This window comes from Cydia amplana, chromosome 23 (assembly GCF_948474715.1).
Source record: "Cydia amplana chromosome 23, ilCydAmpl1.1, whole genome shotgun sequence".
NCBI lineage: Eukaryota > Metazoa > Arthropoda > Insecta > Lepidoptera > Tortricidae > Cydia > Cydia amplana.
The window spans coordinates 60817-87641 of NC_086091.1; the positions used below are offsets into that span (position 1 = coordinate 60817).

Sequence of the window (26825 nt, forward strand, 5' to 3'; positions counted from 1 at the left end):
TCGGTTTTAACGTCTGTCTCTTTCTAAAAACTAAAAAGTATGTACGTTTAGTGCAAGAGTGATGTAAATATGTTAGACGATAAAAGTGAAAGTATCATATTAAATTTATCCGTATTGGTTTATGCGATGATAGCACAGGACACTCAGGACATTATGATGACTGTTATGGTATTTACACAAAATGGTACATTTATAATAATAAACACATTTCTATAGTAGTTTATGCAACAGTGATATAATAAGGGTTCTTAAAATTCAAGACCCGAGAATTTTAAGAACCAATTATGAGCTGTTGCATACATTACTTTTTCTATGACAGCTGCAGCAGCAAAAAAAAAAAAAAAAAAGGTATTATAAAAAAAAAAAAAGTTATTATTTAAAAAAAAAAAAAAGAGTTATTATTAAAAAAAAAGAGTTATTATTAAAAAAAAGAGTTATTATTTTAAAAAAATTGAGTTATTATTTAAAAAAAAAAAAAGAGTTATTATTGTAAATGAAAACATACCTCTTTCAATCAAGATGATCGGAACTTGTATCTTTAAAAAAAATAAAGCAGTTGTATTATACTCATAAGATGACTGCTAGCAGTCATCTTATGAGCCTATAGACAAAGCATTCAAATGACATTGCTTTAGATATCACTGTCAGTCATTTAATTGACACATTTAAGTGCTGGAGTAGAAAAAATTACTTAAATGTTTTTAACCTCCATCACACTTAATCCTTTTGCGTTTCATACATCACAAATGAACAACATTGTACCGTAATTGCACCGTCACTTTGAAGCCGCACTTTACAAATTGCATCGTTTATGACAAGCCCCCCTCTTCTCGAGTGATATTTCACGTCGCGAACCTGTCTCTCTCTCTCTATTAGTAAGGTAAGGGCCCAAGTGGCCGCTAACTGAGAGTTAGTGTTGTGTAGAGATTGCGAGGGGAGCATAGTGCTCATTAGGAACAATAGTTTGACGCGTGGAAGGGAATGACAATATAATCAATGCTTAGTTTGACGTAGACTGTAGACTACAGTTTAGGTGTTGCATGCATGAATAACAGTGCAGTGTAAAGCAGTTTAATAAATGTAGTTTTGGCCATGCATGACCAATTGACCATGTTGATGTTGACTTATTTAGTCGTTTACTATTGGTACTGATTGCAAATGTTGCCGTACTTTAAAATCAGATTCATCCTCACCAACCAAATTATCTTCAAGTACGACACTAGACATCAAAGACTCACCTAACTGGCCACTATTATACCGTACTGCAACCACTTAAGGTCCACTATCGTTCATTTCTCTGTTTGTACAGAGTCAAAGTTGGCAGACAGTACAAAATCCGCTTGACATTAGCGGTCCTTCGGGAGCCCTCGTCCTCGGCCATTCCATTCGCTTGGCGAACGCAAGCGCGACCGGCGTTTAGTTGAACCAGTATATATACTTACCTACACTATTTGTCTTTGTCTTTACGTATATATGCGTATTTTTTGACAACGTAAATAATGTAATGCCGCGCAAGAGGTTTGTCATATAGAATTTAATTTAAACCTATGAAAACAATTATTAACCAATTACAACTTCTTTCAAAGCGGGAAATGTTATATCTGACCACATGTAGTTGTTAAGTATCTTAAATATTTAGGTAACTTATAACTTATAACAGTTTACCTGAAGTAAATGTATGCCTAAAAATAACGCTAGCTAGTAGTATAGCAGCAATGCTTACCGAACAGCGTTACGAGTCCAATGTAAAACTTGCCCTTGCCTAATTAGACACATTTGTTGTGACTACAAGGCTCAAGTTATAATAGTTACCGTCCTACATAGGAATGAAACATTTTGACTAACGACCAACGCCATCTGTTGGCAAAGTTTGCAACTCGCCACAATTACCACTTCGGTTATTATACGGGATTTGTTTGCGGTTTATTAAAGTGTAATCATGAAACTTTTCGGTGGGAATTTATGAGGGTTTTTGTTATTCATGAGGATATGTTAATAGAGGTTGTGTTTTAAGACCCTTTAGTTTACCGTGTTGTTAAAACCCATCCTGTTAGTTAACTTGGTTAACATATTGTCCGCTGGAATAAATACCTTTATCTAGCCTCTTATCCCCTTATTCATAAAACTTTACAAGCCTTAATTTTCTTTTCCTTTTGTAAGAATTTGATATGTTTTCTGAAAGAGCTCCGAATTTGTATGATTCCATGTACATATGTATAGTTTCTAAATAAAATTTCTATTACACCTTATGTGTATAATTGCATGAATTCTATAGTAATTTAAATTGTATTTTTTCCCTTATTTTCTCGTAATGCATGTTAATTATAAGATGTATTTATTTTTGAAAAGATGTGTCCCGCCGAGTTTGTTGCCGGTCCCATATTGGGATACCCTCCTCCAATTGAGGGGGGATTTAAATCTTCTCGGGGCAGAGGTGTAGGGTTGGAGCCGGTCTACCTAGCTTTATTTGACGTTCATAAGCGCATTGTAATTATGCCTACTTGAATAAACTATCTTTTATCTTTATCTATCTTATCTTTAATTAGTTAATTTATGTTTTATCTCTTTCTTAAAAATACAGACTGATTAAGACAAACGATTGATAGGTAATTGAGGCCTGTAGCGCTATTATGAACTAGAACAAGAACAACAATGATACTGATGATTTATTCTCACAATGTTTTTTTTTCTTTCAGACCCTGGGCGTGTGGAGATGAGCAGTGCCCCCCGCCCCACCCTTCCCCCGCCCCGCACCCCGCCCCGCCCGCGAGATGCTCGCTCTGCTCTCTATACTGCTTCTTACAGGTGAGTTGACTTACTGTTTTTACTTTAACTGCGACAAAGCGAAGTGATTTATTTTAGATGTAACGTATACGTTTATTAATTTAACATTTAAGCCACGATTCTGAAGTAACGATTTGTTAATATTTTGATCTTGTTATGATACGAACTTGACGCTCATGAGCGTTCCGTCATTCAAGGTCATATTATTGTGTCAACTAAGTGATATGAATGGAGCACAAGTAAGGTCCTTGGGTACGAATTTTGTATGGCCGGAAGGCGCTCCCACCACTCCATGTCATCCAACCATGACCATTGACAGTGTTATTTATGATCATAGTCCGGCCTATTGAAAATACTATTATTGAAACATCTAACGTGTTGTGTTAGATAATCATTTATTTACAAACAAGATATATACAGTGTATTACTAAAAGAAATTAAAAACTAGCTTAAGGATGCTGGCGACATTTCCTCGCTGTATCGCAATGCTGATACGTTGTGCGAGGTAGCCGCCAGCATTCTTCGTGTTGTGTTGATTTGACCCTTGTCCAAGGACTGTTGTACTCGACGTTGTATAAAATGGCGTAAGGTGCAACTCATCAGTCGCCGCTGTTCGCGGCGTAGCAATTTCAGCAAGTCAAATTGGGCCTATGTAGGTATGGTAAATTTGCGTTTTTTGTGAACTTCACAATGCAATGTCTTTGTGTTTTGTGTTTTTGTCCAGTTGCCATCAGACATATCGGAGCGGCCACGGCTCACAAATATCTGAAAACGCCTTTATTGTCACGGCGCTAGAGTGCATGTTCAGATATCTTTAAGCACCTCGGCCGCTTCGATATTGTATCTGATGCCGTCTGTCCGAAGTGTACATAGAGTATGGCTCGAAATAAACATAGATAAACTTTGGGACGAGGGTTTCAAGATCTCATCCACATGGAATCCAGTCATTAGTAAATGTAAGCGTAAACGAATATCGACAGTCGATAAATCGAATATCGTTAGTGTTGTGTGTCGACAGAGTGACATCCCTAGTGCGCAAAACGTTCAAGCGGATAAACAAGACCAAGTGCGGGTAGTTCGAAAAACTCGCGCGGTTAGACGATGCTGATGTCAACTTAAGCCAGTCTTCTCCGAGACCACGGGGACAACGCCGTCCTCGAAACGTCGGAGATAAATCTTACAACTTAGATACGCGATTAAGTCCCGTTGTATAATTTAATAAACATAGATAGATAGATAGATAAAATCTTTATTCAACCACAACTTACATGTTTTGTGACACAATAAATAATAACAAGAGACAAAAAGAAAGTTGACAAGAGACAAAAAGAAGAAGGCAACATACAATTTGACGCTAGTAGCAGTAATAGCAACATTGTTGTTATACTGAGGGACGTGCTCAGAGTTCAGTCTGTTGAACCATAACATAACAAATGGCCGAGATTTATCAGTTGATTGCCTATTGTTGAGTTACTCCTAGCCTAGTTTAGTTGTTGTTGCTAAATTGCTTCCTATTAGGTAAGTATAAACTTGTGTTGTGCGAAAGTAGGGTTGTGGAGATAATATCAAAAATAAATGAAAGCTTCAAAACATCTTTGAGGCCGATTCTGGTTCAATCATTCAAGGTTGTTATCAGAACAAAATCAAAACCCTGGCAAGTGAACGAAATGAACAAATCCGGAATCCGAGTTCGAATCCCGGTAGGGGAATTTTTGTGTGTGTGCTAATCATGAATATGTGTTACATATCATATGTTACTTAGATATTAGTAGGTATGTATTTATCTATGTAAGTATGTATATCGTCTCACGCAGTCTAACGTCATGAAAATAGAGGGTGTTCAGAAATGCGTGAGCTTGTTGGCCGACCCATATATCTGATGGCGACTCTACACCCTTTCCTTTGATTTAATTCGGGTTAAGTCGATCTGTGTAAGATCGTCCTCAAATATTTATTTGATTATTTGTTAAATCAAAAGTAACGTCTTGACATTTCTAACTATATGTAAAAACGAAAAAAGAATAATATAAATGGGTCTTATGTTTTATCTACAAAATGAAACTTGACAATCTTGGCATATCTTTAGGCGACCCATATCTTCAGATTCAGATGTGTGTCGGGACCGCACATCCGAGCCATCATAAATCAGAGATCCTTCCACAGCGATCCATAAATATAAGATATTTTGAACTTAAGCTCTATAAGCAATAAGACTGTAAATCGTGCAGATATTTACCCTACAGTAAGACACGCGTCATGAAATATGTCAGCAATTCTGAACTTTAACGCTAAGTAATAAGATTGTAAAGTACAAATATTTTCGATCATCGCTGCAACTGTTCCGCGTCATAAATTTGTAAGCAATTTTCAACTTTAACGGAACGTTATAAGCTTGTTAATTGTTCAGATATTTACGATCGGGGGATACAAATTATCCGCGAGACTTTGATGGATGTGGATTGTGGTCCCACAGCAACCCTCGCGTTGGTCTCACAACTTTTAATGGCACCGATTGAAACGTAACCACATACCAACTACAAAGTGGTTTAGGTACATTTCATTAATAAAAAGCGGCCAAGTGCGTGTCGGGCTACACATAATGATGGTTCCGTACCTTCATACGATACAAACCGCCATACTATTAGCAAATCGGCGTATTTTCCTGGCATATTACGTCGTGTTAGTAAGAAGAGATAGGAATTTGCCTGCTTAATTTTAGTAGCTCCGTTCAATATTTTTGCTTACAATCACAGAATAATGAACACTTATGGTGCTGCAAATTGGTTAGTCGTTTTCCTCAGATCCCATTCAATCAAAAGCGTAGAAAGCTAAAATTTGTCGGTACATACCTGCTAAATTAAGTCAAAATAAATTAAGAGGTCAACCTTGAAAGAGAAACCTTAATGTATTTTTTTAATGTGGCTAGAACACTAACAGGCCCACAAGGACAAACAAACGAATGGCGTCGGCCTTCCAAATAATTGCGCTAGTGTTTACACTACGATCATCGGTCTCCTCAGGACAAACCTCTAAGGTCGTTGAACTGCTCTGCTCTCTAAAAACAGTTTCATAATGGTACCTATATGTCACAGTACTTTTTCTCGCTTGAAAATTAATTACTTAGATGGCGCTTTAGACAACTGCTACTCGCATTGGTTGTGTGGTAAGTGGATATATCTCGTAATAGGATAATGTATCAGATACGGCGCTATCTAATATTAAGCTGTTATTTTGTGGCTACAATATTTTACACAACTTTTGCAGTATTTGCAATGAGATAACACACATTGTTTTTCTAAGTGTCCCGGCCGAAGACAATTCTTACATACTGAGTAACTACTCACATTTTTTATCCTGTTATCGATATCTAATTTACGAAAGGATTCACAATTGAATAAGAAATGATCTTGCTTACAATAAGGGCAAACAATAGGTTTGCGATAAGCATTGTTTTTTGTAGCTGTAAGATAATTATGTGTTTTTTGTGGCTCGATATATGAATGCAATTTATGTTTCGATGTCTTGTAACCACTATTATTGACGTTATTATTGCCAAGAGATTCAAGTAAGTCGGCCCTGCTATTTAAAAATGTAATATATTGCTGCAACGTCGGCGAACCTGTTAAAAGGTTCCTGTGCTCTTCCCACTCACGCTTAGTTACTAGATCTAACTTCTTAGACATTATATAGATAACTAACGTGTCCCAATGGTCGGTGGGCTCCCCTAAGGTGCCAAGCGCACGCAAATTTTTATTAGTTACGTCCACCATGTTACGTAATAAACTGCTCGATTCGTGTTGCATCGGTTCAAGGTTAAACAGGGCCTGGATATGATTATTAATTAAAAGGCGCGGGTTATCATACCGCTCAGAAACTAACTGCCACGCTTTATGATAGTTATCACTGCTAAAATCAAGACTTTGAATCACAAGGGCGGCACTACTTTTCAAAGATGCACGAAGATAGTGAAATTTGCTTATGTCATTAATAGCGGGATTATTATGAATAAGGGAAATATACGTATCTCTAAAGCCGAGCCAATGCTGATAGTTCCCGTCGAAGTGAGGCAGGTCAATCTTGGGCAGACGAACGAAGTCCTGCCGGCCGGCGCCGCACGACGTGGAAGCCGTCGTGGACCCGGGCCCGGGCCGACCGCCGCTCGACTGCACCGGAGGACTCAAAAGAAGTCGAGCAGTCGAAACCAACACAAAGAACTGGCTTTCAAACTGCTCCCGCTCCGCATATGCTTCGTCGGGTTTCTCAGTTAACGCTTCGATTTCCATCTGTAAAGCGTCAAACTCCGGGTATACCGATTCTATTTTATCTAAGCGACACTGCAACTCCGTTATTTGTAAATCACTTAATTGTTCACATGTTTTAGCCACATTAATGTAAGTATTAAACAAAGTTAATTTAGCCTTCAAACTGCCACGTTTCCTAACTAACTCCTTTAACGTGTCAGCCATTTTAATTTACAAGTGAATTTAAAAATGCAATTACCTATGTGCAAGAGAAGTGTGAACACTAACGAGTTAAAATGCAACTGACGAGAACAAAGAAGCGGAGTAGATAAGCAGCTGCGCGCGGCAAGTGATGATTTAGCAAAAAAAATATGTTACTGAGGCGATGATAATAAGCTATGGAGACGGCTTTTTAATATGTAATAAGATTTTAACTATACGAAGTTATATGAAGCTAAGCTATTTTATCGAGATGAATTATGATTTTAAACGTATTTTGCAATTGATGTGTATGAAAAATGAATTATTTGTGCCTGATACGTACAGAGCTATTCTTAATTCCAAGATAAATAGGTATAGAAGGGAAATGGAAGGAAATTGGAACGAACTCACTCTGTCTAGTCCTACGTATTCAGGTGATGCGATGTACTGGAACTGAAGTCCTTGATGTGGTGGATGTCCAACGAACGTCTCCCTTATGCCGGTAGACGCTGGGACCCCTTGTTTTCAACGTCCGTTGCGTGTTCTTCCTAAGCCGAAGAAACTGAAGACAACGAAGACGGTTTCGAAGTATGGTCAAAGTCCACTTCCACGATGAACCCGTTGTTGGTCAAATCTGCCCTTGTCTTGAAGGCTGCGAAGGACCAAATGTAGCCGCCGTGCAGGTCAGGAGCTCGACGACTCAAATAAAAAGCTTCAATTCTTATAGTGAACTGATATAATTTTCCAAGTACTGGTTTACAAGGGTTCTTGCCAAAACGGTTAAATGTAGAAGTGGTGGTTATTGTATGAAGGCTGATGAGAGAGTGATTTGCATAATTTCAATAGTACAAAAGGTGGTTTAAATTTAGGTGCCTCTAATTGGCCGCGATACATAGTATGTGGAGCGCTCCTATTGGTGCTTAAGAAAAAGCTGCCGAATACTAGCCGAGCCCGACGGCCGCGTTTAGCTACTGCATTAGGAATATAGGTATTGAGATTTTATACAAATAAAGGTTGCGTTCGCAACAAGCGTCTTATTAGTATGTCTATGTTTTGTATTATTTTAGCTTGGATAGAATATGTACAAAATTGTTTGACCCAGAATTCACGTGATCGCATTGAATTACTTCCCAAATAATGGAGACCCCGATTGATAGCAGTAATAAGAGAAGCAATTTTCCCCAGTCAATGAAAGGTAAAACTCCAACCAAGCTAATTGAGGGGAAGTATGCCGCCGTACCGGCCAGAGGTAGGCCGTATAGTGTTGTAATAAGGGTTACGAATAATCAGTTAAATGTGTCGAAGAATGTATGCGATAGAAACGCTGTAGCTGACCATTTGTACACTTTATATCGTAGCAGTAAAGATTAAGATTGATCAAATTATTGTGTCGAAGAAAGTATGCGATTCGGACACGGACAGATCACGGCTATCCGGACCCTGGGGCTAGGGGTATTGGCCCCATTTTTTAAACGTAGGCAAAATTATGACTCATCTCAACGGAACCAGTATGAGTAGGTACGTACTTTGATCTGATGGAACACGTTGAACATTTGCGTTGATGTCGTTGCCGAATTACTGCAGTAATTAGAACGTTAAATCCATCATTCATTTCAACATTTTCAACACATCAGCTGTGGCGTGTGTCAATTCTGCAACAGTGTAACGCTCGCTGTTGCAGAAGCAACCCGAATGTTACCTTTATAGATGTAGGTATATGTAGTTCAGTATCGATGAAACAGATTTAGATCATAAGTTAATATGACTAAACAATTCCTAAACATCAGTATCAGTTCCAAAAGATCGGGTAGAGAGACCCCTTGTGACCTGGATATCATCCATTAACAATTACCTTAACAAAGTCCAAATAGATGTGGATGATGATGTGGAGAGCCGACCCCAAATTAAATAAGAAAAACCTGGGTCTAAGGTCAAGTTATATTGGATACATTCGTCCCGATATGTTTTGTGAATTAGCTGAGTTGTCTCGTGGGACACAGGGGAGACTCGCGACAATCGCCTCCGATTACATGTTCATTACTGGGAGATTTGTGGGCTGTGGGCAAACAGGGGGCATAAAAATCGTCTGTTTTAGGAGTTGTTTAATTGTATTAAAATTTTGAATCTGGTGATACTTTACAATATTTGTGCCGAAATTAGGGAAAACGTGTTTTCACTTAGGCGATACAGAAAACTCGTTTCAACTAGGGAAAAGACGTATACACTAAAAACGGGGTTTGACAGTAACATACAATGTTATTTTGCCCAAAGTAATGGTGTAGAAGACACGCGGAATCCGTCTTTGCGTAAGTAATGTCGTTGTTTACGAGTTGCGACGGAGCCAGTGTAGTCAAACCCGTAACTCTAAAAAAGGGTTTTGCTGATCTAATTATCCTTACATATCCTTCGATCTACATATATAATGTACAGGTACATATACCTACTAGCTTCAGCCTGCGACTTTGTCTGTGCGGAATGATGATATAATGATTGATGAAAACTACCCCGTGTCGTGTATTTACTTAATTGATTTAATAAGTGCTAAAACCACTTTTACATTAAGGAAGTTACAAATTTTCGAACGATTTTATTATGACACTGGAATAGAGATACGACAGTAGCATGGTAAAGCAGGGTAGTAAATCCTTAACATTAACCGTTGTTTTTCTTTTCCAAATTCCTGTAGATACGACGTTTTGGAAATACGATGGAATGAAACTCGCTGGCAATTTCGCAATATTGTCTCAAGTGCGACAGAGACATTATTACTATTTACTACGGGTGCGAGTGAGATGGGCGACGCGGGACCGATTCTGTTGATTGTACGGATTAGCTACTGCGGCATATCAAGTTACTCTAAAACCTGCCTTAGCTACAGCAGCTTAAAGTCGAAACTTGATCGGATACTAGACGGGAATCACAACTGTGGCTATCGTATTAATTCTGCGCGCACTCCAAAACTTACTGTAGCGTAAAGAGTTTAAGGTTGAAATTAGATTGGAGACAGTTCCAGGATCACAAGTAAGGTATTCGTTGCAGTAATCTGATCGTAAACAGAGCGTATTCCGAAGCGTACAGGAGGCGACGCTACGTTACAACCAAAGTGTTTGTGAACAGTTCTCGGGAATTTCTGGAAAAAAATATAGGAAATTAAGGAAACTTTCACTTTGGAAACGGAAATCTTCGATTCGCATACAAAAATTTGAGAATTTTGTGAAAATCACTGATCAATGTGGAAATTTTGCAATTTCGAAACTTTTTGACGGCACATCAGTATTTGTGACCTTGAAAAGCCGTGTGATGACCCTAAATGCCCCTTTGTCCTTTTTGCAAAAAGTCCCCTTTTTAAATAAGCTTGTGTGGGATTTTCCATTTATAAAATTCCAAAATGCCCAATTCAAAAATATTAAGATTACGTCTGATTTCTTTCACATAATGTGGTCATTTATTTTTCATTAATTTATCAAAAAAATATTACTTTGAGAAAAAAATTTTTTTTCGCACTGAAGTTGTGAAATTCTACAGAAATAAAACGATATTTCAAACAGACCTACGTAAAGTTTAACAATATAATCTTACAAAACCATGAGGTCTCGAGCTCATGGAACCAGCAGTGTAAATGGTCATGTTAGCTTAGTCTGACAAATCCTGGTTTTATCTTACTCTATCACATCGGAATAGCAGTGGGGGTAAGGGGCAGGTAGGGGGGGGGGGGGCTATTATGTAAATCTTTAAGGTTACCTTTAGACTCGTAAGTATTAGTCTTGATGAGGCTTTAATGTCGGCAATCAAATTATACGCACGGCTATTGTCCTTGAGTGTGGGGGGTGGATGGCAGGGGGGGATCGGATTTGACGTAAATGGGAGATAAGATGAGCGTAGATAGAACGAAAGACGAGCACACATGTGGAGTCATGTGACTTGATTGTGTAATAAATAAAATGAGGCTTAAGACTATTTGGGGTAAGTGGCAACTAATAGTTACGGTAAAAGCACCCAACTACTTATAGTCCAAAATCTTTAGTTAAATCTTTAGTGAACTAGAATAATATCTTACTATTACTACTATTACTAGTACCTAGTATTACTTACTCGTATTTTAAAGCCGTAGTTCTATAAAAAATATTTTTATAAATAATTAAATTAAATGGAAAAAACACAAACTAAAAAGCCCGTTTGTATATTTATAGGTATACCTACTTATTGAACTTGTGGACCATAGTTGTAACTTGTAGTACTGGACTAAGGTCGGGTGGTTTTTCGGTAGTCTTTATTGGTCACGGTGGGAAGGGCTTTTACCCTTAAGCGGCTCTGAGACGATCAGTCGCATTTTTAATCTCACGTGACACAGTTTACAACTGTGATTGATGCGATTGCCAATGGCAGGTCCGTGATAGAATGCAACTTAAGTCTCGGTAGTTTAGTAGGTAGAACGGTGGGCTGATATCCTGAATTGAGTTCGATATGCGAATCCGAACGTGCAATGACATCAAACCTATATTAGAATGATATTGGAACCATGTCAGTTAGCTATCATTCGCGCGTTCTTAAGGGGGCCACTGATTAACAGTCCGCCGGACGATATCGGCCTGTCAGTTAGAACAAAAAGTTGACAGCTCCGAACAACTAACAGGCCGATATCGTCCGGCGGACTGGTAATCAGTGGGCCCTTAGCCCCCTACGCTCAGAGTTGTCGCTATTAGTGCGAGCGAGACGCCCGCGGGAGTGACCAGCTAAAATATGATTCGAATATCATTCTAACATCGGTTTGATGTTACTCTACGTTGGAATTGGCCTGTAAGACATGATGTGACTTTCAGGCAGTGAAATGAACATGAGTTCTGTGGTTTCATTAACTATGTGTTATATATAGCGTTGAACTGGTTTCGATTCGACCTTGAAGTTCGCTCACACTGATTGGTGAATGCGAAATGAAGTGAAAGTCGTGAGTGTCAATGTCAAGGTTATATAAAGATCGGGTCCAAGTAAACTAAGGATTCTCTCATAATAGGTGCGCATATAGAGCGGAGCGCAATATCACAGCAAAATTCAAGTTGCTAATAATTTATGTTTCGACAAAAATCATGTTTCAGCCAAAGGCCACTGGAACTTTCCGTTTCAGTTTCGGCAAAAAATCCGTTATTGGTCGGACACTACAATAAATAGCCGACCGTACGCTTGTTTACCACCATAGTATTATAGATAATCTCTTTTACGAGCGCAGTGCGAACTAAGCTCGCAGTGTAACGGCCATATATACCTTTGCACTATGTTTTAGGCACAGCTAGACCACTTAAATACTAGACGGGGTATAAAACGGGGTGTACGTGGTCGCTCCCGTACTCATTTAGTATGACCCGATTGTTTCAGTTGCGTCTACGTTCATGACATGAGGGTTTACCGCGAAAATCAAACAGAGAGGCAGATAACGAAATTTCGATTTTAGATTTTGGCGGTAGTAATATGTATTAATATGAACAAAAAAAAAATGTTTTAATCGTGGAGTCGAGTTCCAGTTTCTCTCGAAACAGTGAGTTTTTCCATTTAGGTACCCTTTATTTCTAAGCATTCCTTAAATATAAAGCGTAGTCTATGCGAGTTAGTCTCTGGTTCTAAGGAGCTATCAAGTTTAACAGCCCTCTCGAGGGCCTCTTATCGATAACGCGGTAATAGCCTGATAACGCTAAATGGTACAGTCGGCAGCAGATATATCGAAAATGGCCCTAACAGTTCCATTCCAACTGATACAATAATAAAAAAAACCAACTTTTTTATCCATCTCTAAAAATTCCCCTTATAAATATTTGAGTTAAAGTTTACAAAACATATTGTAGGTAGGTATCCTTTGTTCGCATAACTTAAAATGACTCTAGCTATTCTTTTTGTAAAATACCCATCTTCACTGCACTAAAGCCCTTGCTACACGGTCGCCGACAAGCCTTCTAACCGTCTGACCTTGGTCTGTCCTTGGTCAGTTTTGGTCAAATTTTGTTGTAAACAACTGTCTACACGGTCCGGGACGGACCAAGGCCACGCGGTCTGGGGGCTTGTCGGTGACCGTGTAGCAAGGGCTTAAGAATAATTGCCATTGTCCACAATTCTCGAAATGTAAGCCACGACATTACAAAAGAAGCAGTTTAAACACTCAAATATATAACCTTACTCCTTTGAAATAAGGTACAACGTTGCATTATCAATCTCAACTGCAAATAGCTAGATTTGTACTCTATGCCGTTGAAATAAAGCAGAATGTTGTGAGGCTCAGTATACGAACAAAAGAACATCGCGAGGGTTTAAGTTGAGCCTTGAGAGTCCGTTGCTATTTCCTTGCGGGTTGTTGAGGAAACTAAACATTGTAAGTTTAAGTTTTTTAAATTAAGGTTTAAAAAAACCGGTCGCAGGTGTCGCTGTTTCTGAAAATAATTTCACGTGCCGTTCATTGAAAGAAATGTTTTCAAGTAACATAACATTTTAATTATACCTACCATATGTTATATTCATGTTATATTACTCTTCGAAGGCAGCAAAAATATCTGACACGATCTTATTTGTAGAGCCATAAGAGCGCGTCACATATTTTTTCAGCCTTCGAGTAACATAATTATTGCAGATGACTGTACATCGGTGGACCTTATGCCTGTTGTAATAAGGTCCACCGATGTAACAGTTAGGAGTGTTGCTGTTTGTATGTACACAAGAATCCCATTTCTTGTGTACATACAAACAGCAACACACACGTGTGACATCGGCCAACAGAGCGGTGTGTAATAACAAAGTCGGTTAGGGTAGGTATCGAGTTCGACCAAAATCTCTTTCTTTCATAAGGACTGAATACGTTCAGTAATGTTTTGAATTACAATGACTTCGGCTAGTTATATTTTCATGTGTAGTAGAAAATTATATTTCCATGCACATTAATTTATGGTCATTATTAGCCTCAGGATCGAAAATGCTAGTATATGTTGTGAGTAGAAGTAGGACAAAGTTCACTTTGTGTGTAAAATTCATGCCAACTATACAAAGTGGCCATCTTTATGGCCATCAAGTGTCCGCACTAGGTGGATAACTTCGTTAATTACAGCCAAAGAATTTCAGGAATCCGAGCTCGAGGAACAGGCTGAACTCTGCTACGATATTCGTAGCTACGCTGCTCGTAGCCGATAATTGCTACGCCGTAGCTACTACGATTATACATAAGTTATGAATGAACGAATGAATGAATGTAACTTGAGTGGACGATATTTAAGCTAAATACTTTGAAGAAACTTTTAATCTATTAGCAAAACTGTAAATTTTCAATAAGGTACAAGCAAATAGCGTGTTTTGAATGATGCCACGAAAGTGACGAAAGATACAAAAATAAAGGTTTTTTTGCAAAAAAATACGTGTAATAATAACCTGTAACATGCGGAACATGCCGCGCTTTTGATAATTATTATATCATATCATCAATCATAATAACATTAATAACAACTTGTTGACAACGCGCAACGCATTAACGTATGCCTACGCCGTGAACTCACGACCAATTATAACAGGTTACTTTACGTAGAAATTATAAGCAAAACACCTGTTTTTGCCGCCCTTGATTGTACAATAATTATACAAATCACAAACAGGAAAACAGCACGTGTTGACGACATTTTCGAGGGGGAATTTATGTGTTAGGGGGAAGTATGTTAGAGCGGGGGGGGAGGGGGGCCCATTCATTGCAGATGAAATGGCGCATTTATTTGATAAAAAATATTTCGCGCTATGTGTGCCCTTGGGAAAATACTCGTACGATATGTAGGCCGATGACATGCGTCGAGGTTAAACAAGAGGTCAAGAATATAGTCAATATTTTAAATATAAATTACATGCATTTAATCAAAGTTGGGCCAAGTTTTCGTAGTATAATACTTACTCTGCGCCTATATATTTACCCTTCTATAGATATTTCATCTGCTCCATATATCTCATCTGTGTCATGTGTGCCTCCGGTTTGTAAACTTTCTTCAATCGATTAAGTTCTAAGAATAGTCCCGCGGGAATTATTCGGTTAAACTACGTAAGCGACCAAATATATTGTAATATATCCTACAACAACTTTAAATTCTATTAATGGAACTACAGGAAATACCCAGGGCGGCATTCAAATTTTCAAAATCTGATAATAATTTGATATAAAACTAGACAAGCCGCAGCGTAAGTTGTCTGCTTATTTGATTATCTACAGATTCTAGCATCCATGCAGATTTTAATTCTTTTGTCAGTAAAATTAATATTCAACCTGGCGCCTATTTTCACGTTATAGTTTTCGATCGGGTTTGAATTGGAGCCGATATTTCAGTCCCCAGTTGACAAGACGGATTGGATTTCTTCCATTGATAACACGATTCTCATGTAACATGTATCATGTCTGTGCGTACCAATAAACGAGCAATATTCACAGGGAGGAACATGATGTCAGTATCGAATCTAGATCAAGTTTTTATGGTTAGAATACCTCCATGGGGCGAAGGGTCGTAGTTACATACCGCTTAAGGCTGTGATTGTATTTGATTTTGGTTATTATTGCCGACACGTGTTCTTTGAAGAAACATTAATAATACACCGGTTAACGGGAACTAACAACACGCCATACGCTTTACATGTGTAAACATCCTTACATAATGTTTACAAACGATGTTAGATTAACACCACAGTATAAGTAATATTTTAGACCGGTCGATTCTAATTTACTATTTTAAAGGTTTTGAAGTGGTTTTGATATGACCTTGACGATCGTCTTGGTGATTGGCGCACACATTCACTTAAGTATATTTGCCTGTGTGTCTGTTAAAGATCGTCTTCATATCACAACACACCTGTTGTGTGCAAGCCTAAAAAGCGCAATAAAAAAGCAAGCAGATAGTGTGAGGTGTTGCTGCTCGCTCACGGAAAGATACGAAGTGATGAAAGAGAGCAATTTAGTTAAGTGTTTACGTCAGTCATTCTTCACCGTGTTCAGTCCAAGTTCTTTGCTTTTGTTGTATTTTAAAACTGGTTTTAGAATCAAATTAGTTGTGTTCTGTTGTGGCTTGTGGCACTTTATGCCCCACAGTGGAAATTCCAAATTTCATAAAGGACAAACGCCTACTTTTCAGGAGAGCCGTAAAAATATATAGAAATGTTTACCCTATCCTAATTTTATTATTTGAAGCTATAATAAAACGTATTAGTTGGATTGCGTGTGTATTGAGAATGCGGTCTCTTTGCCTGCTAGATGTCGTGGGATGCGCTAAAGAGATGGAAGGCGTACAGAGCAATTTAGTTAAGTGTTCGCGCCGGCGTTCTTCACCATTTCCAGTCTGAGTTATTTCTTTGCGCGAGCGTGAGCGTGTGAATCGTATCATGTGATACATTGGTCGAGTCATTCACACGCTCGCGACATCTGATATTAGAGATATAAGAAATAACTAGTATTTGTGACACACCTATGACGGAGTTAGAGTTGTCAATTTGATAATTTTCAAAAATTGCGAAGTTCAATCCCTAATCTGAACGGGAACTTTCTAACTGGCAACTTGCATGAGAATTTTCTAATGAAAGTTTCCAGAAATTTCGGAATTTTTTTGAATGTTCTGCAAGTTGCACATTGACAGAAACGACTTCTTTCATTCGGACTAGTCCGATTCAGATGTCGTTTTGAAGTTTGTGTTTTGTCGTTTTCAACTGTATAGGTACGTTCGGATTGGCCTCGAAGTGTGCCACAAAAATGGCAAATATGGAGGGTGATCTTATACTGGTTGACTCAAGCTCGCCAAGTGGTTATAATGAAACCTAGGAACTGATAAATGACACGGCTGTTTCATGTAAAAAGTTTTAATATTTTTAAGTACTCGTTGCGCGTGATCGTTGCGGATTTTTGTGAATGCGAAAAGAATTAGATTTATCTGATACCATAAAATGTTACTTAAATGGAGTGTTTTTACTGGTGAAATAAAAGTTCAGTTTTGGCATCTTTCCCTTGCATAAATGATTATTAATATAAGTACTAGGAGTTAACAACATTGCCCGACAGTAAAACAAATAATTAATTAAATTACAGGTCGTACAATAAGATTGAAGTTTTGCTAATCAACAATAGCCAAGCCAGCTAGTTACAGGGATATGATTACGTAACTATGCTCTAATGTTATGTGGTTAGACGTTGCAACCGTGGCAACTTGTAGTTCCGCCGCCATTTGCAAATTACTCCCTTATCCTATTAGTGGATACACTCTGCAGACCGCTTCCGTGCCCTGGGGCGGGTATAATCGGGTTGGATTTTGATATTCACACCAATTCGATTCATTTTATTGTAAAAACGATTATAATAGTAGGTACATACTCATAGGTAGGGAGGCAGGCAGGCACAAATCTATTGATAAATAAAATATAATCTGGATTGATTTTTTGAAAGTATTAACAGTAGTTAGTACAACTGTTTAATTAAAATTGCGTTAGTTTTAATAGTTGACATCCAAAGTATTTGTTACTTTCCCAAACCACATACATGTTGTTAATCTTTGTTTACTAAACTCAATTTATCTCTTGTCAGTCACCAGTCCCGAGCCCTCTGTCGGCAAAGTGGCAAGTTTCAAACTGAAATCCCCATACACGCCAATTATACCCACAATCCTATCGCAAAACGATCTAAGCGACTTTAAACTATACCTTCTCAAAAATAAGAAACAGAATCCTAAAACTCTTCGCAGTTTAATCCGTGTATGAAACTTGAAATTGAAAAATGGTTAGTTAGGATGTTTTGTTAAGGAATAGGATTTGGTAAAGGATAAGTAATTACCCTTGGAACGGCTGACTGTTCATTTTGCTGTTAGAGACACTTGGGAACTAGGGAGTAGGGGTCGGACACCGGCATACCGGTTTACCGATACCGGCACCAAAGCAAAGATGGGATTGTGTAACGATTGCTTCTCTTCAATAATTATTATTCAACCGAGATTAGACTATTTATTCAAGACTATTCAAGACTAAAGAAATGATAGTAGGTACTCGGGCCCGCGCACGGCCGCGTGGGAAGAGCAGCGCGCCTGCCGCCAGCTATGCAGCAGTGGCAGTTTGTATGGCAGGTTTTGGACTTTATCGCTAGGTCAATAAAGGTCGTAATAGATGATTTTACTTTAAGCACTAGAACATAAATCTTAATACCGCTTACACGAACACCAAATTTACGAGCATGAGAGGTTAAAACCTAATTTAGGGTTAAAAATTTCCAAAATCGGTACCGGTATCGTATCAAATAGGTACCTAAATACGGTATGGTGACATCCCTAGCTCCGCGATGTAATCGAATCTCCGACCTAGTTCCACAAATTCCCTCCAAAACTGCAACAATGTCCGAGCATCTGCTCGCTGCTCGGACACGACGGGTTTCATTTTTCTTTGCTATATACTACAGAGATAAGGGAAAAATAAGGACTGGAAATTGGACATAACAAGTTTATTATCAGATAATCACGCTTATAATGAGTACAGACAATTTAAAATTTATAAGTACCTACATACCTACCAAGGCAAACCTATCACTAAAATGAATCTGTTTGTTTGTTGGCTATTTGAAAACGAACACTGTTAATTAAAGTGAATAAAACCTATCTTTATGTTTAACTCGTCTCTGATAACGAACATTCATTTGCAGTGTTAGCTCGCTCGGTTTTCTATGTGATTTTTTGTAATTAAGCGAGCTGTTCCCTATTTTTAAAGGAATCCTTTTTACGGAATTTGCTTTGTGTGTGATTTAAATTCAGTATGGTGGTGGTTTATTTGCTATACAAAGAGCATAGTCGTACTACTATGAAATACTTACTATGTTCTTATTGTATAGCAAATAGTGTCAATGTAATGAATGAATGAATGAATGATTTTATTCACTTGAATGATGATGATTTGTCAAAGTGATGTGTCGCCCGCGTCGTCGCCGCCCCTCCGTTCGCTCCGTTATTTTCAATATTCATTCATCAATCTGGAAGACAAGTAGTGGTAAGTGGTAGGTGGCGGAACACACCATATGTTCCTGATCCCAGTATGAAAATATTTTTGATTATTTCTACAGATAAACTCACATACTTAGTGCTTGAAACGTGAGTTTCAAGTTTTAGCGAAGGTCTCAGTTTCAGCTTGGATATAAATGGTTTCGTGCCTATGTTAGGATGTTTTCGTCTACAGGTCGCAATCCTCAACAGATCTCACCTACTTTTGCTTACTGTATGTACATAACTAGGAAGCCCATTCAAACTTACATATTGATATCATAATTGTGTCTCGCTCGCGTCAATACATGTTCTAAAACTAGAATCCTTGTTATGCTACTATTCGTCGGTGCGAATAAAAAAATCGCCATGTATTTTTTAGCTACTTTACAGGAGACAAAATAAACTGTTTATTTTCCTGTTTGTAATATATTTGTTGCACCTGTATTTTTTTTCTGGTAGATCAATGGTTTTTACATGATACTTATGCAGAAAATAAACAGTTTTTTTCGTAAATTTTTACAATATAAATTATTTTAACCAGAATTTTGCTTCATAGCGACTTAAATTTGGTTCACTTAAAATCGTCATGTGTAAAGTTTACACATAGCGATTTGTTGCCAAAGTAACGTAGCACGAGAAATGATACATAGCGGATTTTAGGGTCAATAAATTGCCATGTGCAACATTATCGCCATCACCCTCGACGGAAAACAAGGCATTTAATTCCGTTATGTGCAAAAAAAATCACATAGCTATTTTTTTGACAAATTTTGTTAGTTATTTTCAAAACTAATATAGATATAAAAAAATATTGATATAGGTCGACGGGAAATTTAAAAAGGAATTAGAATATGCCAAAATAAAAAAATCGTAAAAAAACACATAGCGATTTTATTATTCGCACCAACATATTGCATAACAAGGATTCAAGGATTATTATATGTATTCAGCGTGCCCTAAACATAAACCGTTTTTGGCTGCTTGCATAAAAAGCCCGGGCCGGCTGCCAAGTCACCATACTGCCGGTATAACTTTTACTGCTCACGTCCGGACGAGATCCGGTAATCCTTTGTTACTTTATAGACGGCGCGGCGCCGGGACGGGACACGGCACCGGATGAATGATAGGTTATATAGCTTCATGTGGGACTAGCTAAAGCTAGCTTTTGTATGCGACTTCGTCCGCACAGTACTTGTTACAACGCCATAATAATATGATCACTTATGGAAATTATAATATTATTTAAAGTAAAATCTCTCAATAAACACTTTCCATTTATAGCATAAGCTATTTTGTGAATAACTACCGTAGAAAATTAAAAAAAAAACAACGGTTGCACTCCGGGAGTGCCGATAGAAGTGAAAACTCACCTCACTATGTTTTCATTGACATGTTTATTTACATACTGCCATGACAACGTCAAATTATTTGAACTTAGGTAAAGAGTCTTGAAAAGGAGTCCGCAACATAAATGTCAAATAACATTGAGTTTTTCTTTATTGATTTAAATGCCATCTAAATTATGAGTGGCCACCTTACGGGGCTTACGGTCACGTGATAGCCTTACGCCCCTTACGGTCACGTGATCACCTTACTCTGTCTCGAGTTTATCATTTTTTCCCCACCTCAAAAAGTGCCCACCGCCGCTAAAGAAGTTTTCACTTCAAAAAAAAAAAGCGGCCAAGTGCGAGTCGGACTCGCCCATGAAGGGTTCCGTATTTAGGCGATTTATGACGTATAAAAAAAAAACTACTTACTAGATCTCGTTCAAACCAATTTTCGGTGGAAGTTTACATGGTAATGTACATCATATATTTTTTTTAGTTTTATCATTCTCTTATTTTAGAAGTTACAGGGGGGGGGGACACACATTTTACCACTTTGGAAGTGTCTCTCGCGCAAACTATTCAGTTTAGAAAAAAATGATATTAGAAACCTCAATATCATTTTTGAAGACCTATCCATAGATACCCCACACGTATGGGTTAGATGAAAAAAAAATTTTTGAGTTTCAGTTCGAAGTATGGGGAACCCCAAAAATTTATTGTTTTTTTTCTATTTTTGTGTGAAAATCTTAATGCGGTTCACAGAATACATCTACTTACCAAGTTTCAACAGTATAGTTCTTATAGTTTCGGAGAAAAGTGGCTGTGACATACGGACGGACAGACAGACGGACAGACAGACGGACAGACAGACGGACAGACAGACGGACAGACAGACAGACAGACAGACATGACGAATCTATAAGGGTTCCGTTTTTTGCCATTTGGCTACGGAACCCTAAAAAGTGTTGAGCTAACGATGATAAAAGGCATTTATTATGTGACTAGGTATTCATGTAACTTTATGATTCTGTGATTAAAGTGTTTTTGTTTTGTTACAGGTAAGTTGTGGAAACCAAATGTCCAGTTCAACATAATGAATGATAATTTAATCATCTTATCAAGGCAAGCACCAATTTCAGGTGAAACCCTGATAATGAAAGGTTAGATTTAGAGTAAACTGCAATCGGATTCGAAAAATTGCTGACATTAGATTATTTCATTCATGAATGGAGTTGAGGTGTTGTTTTCAAGAACTTTAGATTCCAGCACGTCTTCATAACTCATAGATAGGATATTAGGGCTTACATGCAAAACAAGACAAAAATAGATATTTATCCTTATATTTTTTGTGTATTGTAAAATATATAATATGTACAGGCAAGGGGGAAGTTGTATATGTGTACCTACACAATAATATATGTATGTAAGTGCAATATAAACCATCCTCTGCTTTTTTTTTTTTATATTTCATTTAGAAAATTCAGGCAAGTCACAAAAGTTAATCGATTGTGCGATTGACATCTCAACAAAGGCTTTGCATCATAAAGAACACTAAATGTCACAAACATACGCGGCCGGACGGAGTGCTAAAATTGTTCCTAATTTTAGGCAAATATAGCGGACACTATACAACTTTTACTATAGCTGGTCAACCAAATCTTGTCAGTAAAAATAGGCGCGAAATTAAAATTTTCTATGGGACGATATCCCTTCGCGCCTACATTTTTCAAATTTGCCGCCTTTTTCTACTGTCAAGATTTGGTTGACCAAGTATATAAAGCCAAATAAAGTTACTAGTTATTAGGGTTCCGTAGCCAAATGGCAAAAAACGGAACCCTTATAGATTCGTCATGTCTGTCTGTCTGTCTGTCTGTCCGTCTGTCCGTCTGTCCGTCTGTCCGTCTGTCTGTCCGTCCGTATGTCACAGCCACTTTTCTCCGAAACTATAAGAACTATACTGTTGAAACTTGGTATGTAGATGTATTCTGTGAACCGCATTAAGATTTTCACACAAAAATAGAAAAAAAACAATAAATTTTTGGGGTTCCCCATACTTCGAACTGAAACTCAAAAATTTTTTTTTCATCAAACCCATACGTGTGGGGTATCTATGGATAGGTCTTCAAAAATGATATTGAGGTTTCTAATATCATTTTTTTCTAAACTGAATAGTTTGCGCGAGAGACACTTCCAAAGTGGTAAAATGTGTGTCCCCCCCCCTGTAACTTCTAAAATAAGAGAATGATAAAACTAAAAAAAATATATGATGTACATTACCATGTAAAATTCCACCGAAAATTGGTTTGAACGAGATCTAGTAAGTAGTTTTTTTTTAATACGTCATAAATCGCCTAAATACGGAACCCTTCATGGGCGAGTCCGACTCGCACTTGGCCGCTTTTTTTCTATACTTATTAGGTTTTAATCGAGTAAGTAGGTAATTTTCATAAATGAAATACATTTTGTCTATAAATTTCGTTATAAAGATTGAGACTTTCACTCAAGAGTATAAAAGACGGACAAAGTATGCAACTTTAACATGAGTACTACAGTCAAGTGTAAAAACATAATGCACACATCATCTCAAAACTATGTCCCATATCTCTTATGTCAGCGAATTAGGAACTATGGGAAATATTTTTGAGTAAATTGTCTACACCCATATTTTGACACTTCACTGTACCTATTTTAACTAGTAACCCGTTTTCTTTGCTCCAAAGAGTATAATGGTGGGCCAACTGCAACTTGAATGCCATTCCGAACTCCATTATGAACTGACGGAATTCTCAACTTCATCAGGAATTCGGGATTCCGTAAATCGGCACCGTAATATAATTCCGGAGTCGTCAGCAAGTTATTATTGGTGTCGATTTTCGAATGGGTGAGTTATATGCGGAATATTAATGGATTCTGTGAGTTAATTATTCTGGTACATTACATTTCATTCAATTTAGTAGGTAACAGCTATTGGTTGTTTGAAGTGTGTGACGGGAGACGAAAGGTTAATAATGTATGTAGGTATGTTTATTGCACTTCCTAATGAGACAAAACGTGAAGATTTGTTCATATTTTTGTTCAGTTGAGCGTCTTTGCACAAACTTATAAAACGTCTAATATATTCAATAGTTCAATAACTAATGCTGGAAGCAAGGTAGCGAACTTCGCACCGGTCGCGTCGTCTCTGCTATTTTTATTCGAACAGTGTGAAATAATGGCCAAATCTACTATAGAAAGTTTAGAAAAAGTGCTACGGAAATACCTAGCCCCTATTGAATCAAAAATAGTGTGTGTGCTCGACGATATAAAGAAATTAGAAGCAAAAGTTACAAACCTAGAAAGAATCAGTACGTGTTTACAGTGCAATGGACGGTGCATCGACAATAGCTCGCTCAACACGCCACGCAATTCTGAACCGAACGCATCGAGCGACCCGACCGCTGCGAAAAAAAATCCCATGACTCATCCGGTCAATACTTTACGGATAACCGCCACGACTCAGGTTAACAAAAAAACTCCAAGTAACCCTCGATCAGCAACCACCGAAGACCGGACCCCGACTGGATCGGCCTCCTCAAATCCCGGGAAAAATAAGCAAACACTGAGTACCAAGAATGAGATCCCCCAGGATGCATCATTAACAACATTCACGACGCCGGCGAGCCTCGCCGACTCGAGCCAAGCGTACATCGGGACCGACCAACCCGAAACGCTCCAGGACAATGAAAAGGAAGCCCAATGGAAACAGGTGTTGAACAAAAAGCAGCGCCATCGCCACCAGCGCTCGCCCGGGCGTCCTCGCATTAGCGCCACTGGCACGGGACCGGCGGACGATATGCTTGAAACGATTGAACGACCAAAGAAAATACACGCGTGCTTCTTTAAAACTAATACGGAAGCCGAGTCGATCAAGTCTTACATGGAGAAGAAGGAACCATGCGACCACTACAACGTACAAAAACTTAAGTTAAGACATGAATATTATGCCTCATTCGCGATAACAGTTCCTGTAAGTAAATTTGATTTTTTTATGTCGCCTGAAAACTGGCCCCCTGGTACCGAAGTCAGCGAGTGGTTTCGAGCGGGCACCGGGCGCGGACGCGCGCCCTACAGGAGCCGCCACACCGCGGCCGAGCCCGGCCCGCGTCGGCAGTAGTGCGCCCCGATACACACGGCCCCCGCGGACCTCGGCTAACCTCACTCTGTGTCACCAAAATATCAGGTGCCTAAACAATAAAACCAAGTCTATTGAAGTGCTATTGTGTAAAGACTTAAAATGTGACGTGCTCGTGCTAACCGAGCACTGGCTCCGGGACAGTGAAATTGTATCTGTAACGTTACATAATTATGACCTAATATCTTATTACTGTAGACCATCGATACTACATGGAGGGAGCTGCATCTTTGTGCGTTCAGGCGTTAGGGCCCTAAATAGGCAAGACATTAGCAATATGTCCGTACAACAAATTTTTGATGTGTGTGCGCTCCACCTCTTAGACCACGATATATTGGTAGTAGGCATTTATCATTCCAACTGCACTAGTGACACGCAGTTTCTAACACTATTAGATAAACTCCTTTCAAAAATAAACGAAGAAAACCTCAGTGCCATAATAATGGGCGATATTAACATTGATCTTCTTACCAACACAACTTCCAAAAACAATATTTCAGATATTTTATCGTGCCATAACTTTAATCAACACGTCAATTTCCCAACCCGTACCTGTAATAATTCTAACACCGCGACGCTACTCGATCATGCGTACTCGAACATCTGTGCCGACCGTGTGTATGCCGATTGCGTCACCACGCACCTGAGCGATCACTCGGCGCAAAAGATAAGGATCGTAAACAAACCGCTCGCGCAACGCACTCCTATACCTAAACGCATTTTCAATATTGCAAATAAAAACTGTTTCTATGCAGCCCTAGAATCTATTGACTGGCCTTTGGTTGTTGCAAACAGTAACAAAAATTGTGAATCGCTAACTGTCACATTATTAAATATATTAGTTAATAAATTTGAGATTTGTTTTCCTAAGAAATTACATAAGGCAAATACAAGTAAATATCCATGGATTGATGATGAGGTATGGAACTTGAAACTTCTTCTTCACGATATTTCAAATCTAAAAGATAAATACCCATCTAGCAATCAGGTCTCGGATATGTTGGCTAGCATCTCATCTAAATACAATTATACGTTAAAACGCAAGCGCACTGCTTACTACAGCGCGCTAATACAGAACGCACCCAATAAATGCAAACGTATGTGGGGAGTAATAAACAAAGAATTAGGACGGGGTTGTCGCGAGCGCGCGGACTATACCGACGTTATAAAGGACAGTCATGGTTTAGCATTTGTCTCTAAAAAACAAGCAGTCGACTCAATTAATGCAGAATTCATAACTGCTGCTATTATATGCGGTGCACCGAAACCGGACGTCCAACGCTCGTTGACAGCTATAGCTATGAATATTCCCGAGTGTAACTGTTCATTAAGATTAAGATTTTTTACAGCTCATGAAGTAGAATCTATACTACGGACTCACATTGCGCCGAAAAACAGCACCGACATCTATGATCTTTCTGCCAACATCCTTCGGTACGTGGGTCCGGCACTGTCCTTCGTCCTATCAGAGTTGTATAATTACTGCATACGACAAGGGACAGTTCCAGAAGGCCTCAAAAAAGTTAAGATTACCCCACTGTACAAAGGGAAAGGTCCCAAAGCAGCCTTAAAGTCTTATCGCCCTATATCGTTAGTACCGGCAATAAGTAAAATTTTAGAAGTAGGTATTAACATTAGATTATTATCCTTTTGGTTCCCACAACTAACAATATCCGACCGACAATACGCATACCGCCAGGGCCGTTCGACTACGGATCTGGTGCGCGAAGTGGTGTGGCATACGCTGAGCGCGCGAGAGGCCGGGATGCAGGTGGCGGTAGTGTGCTGCGACCTCTCGCGCGCCTTCGATACCGCCAATCATGGACTTATCGCGCAGAAACTCAGTCACTACGGCATTCGTGGCCCCGCATTGGCGCTTCTAATGTCATTTATGTCGAACAGGAGTCAAGTTGTCGTAGGGGATAGTGGCCGCATCAGGTCTGATGAGATGAGAAATCAGCTTGGGGTACCGCAGGGATCGTGCTTGTCAAATACTCTGTTTAGCATCCTCCTAAATGATCTCCCACAAATAATAAAAGGGTGCGATATCTTTATGTACGCGGATGACGTCACAGCGATCGTCGCCAGCTCGTCTTTACCG

The 26825-nt window shown here is 38.7% G+C and overlaps 1 protein-coding gene across 1 annotated transcript in view; it reads left to right on the forward strand.

Moving 5' to 3' along the window:
* The window catches only part of LOC134658801 (uncharacterized), an 86391-nt gene that overhangs the window by 26320 nt on the left and 33246 nt on the right, over window positions 1-26825 (forward strand). Inside the window, exon 2 of the mRNA XM_063514458.1 lies at window positions 2697-2805. Coding sequence (XP_063370528.1) covers window positions 2772-2805 — 34 coding nt within the window. The 5' untranslated portion in view covers window positions 2697-2771. The remainder of the gene's footprint in view (window positions 1-2696; window positions 2806-26825) is intronic.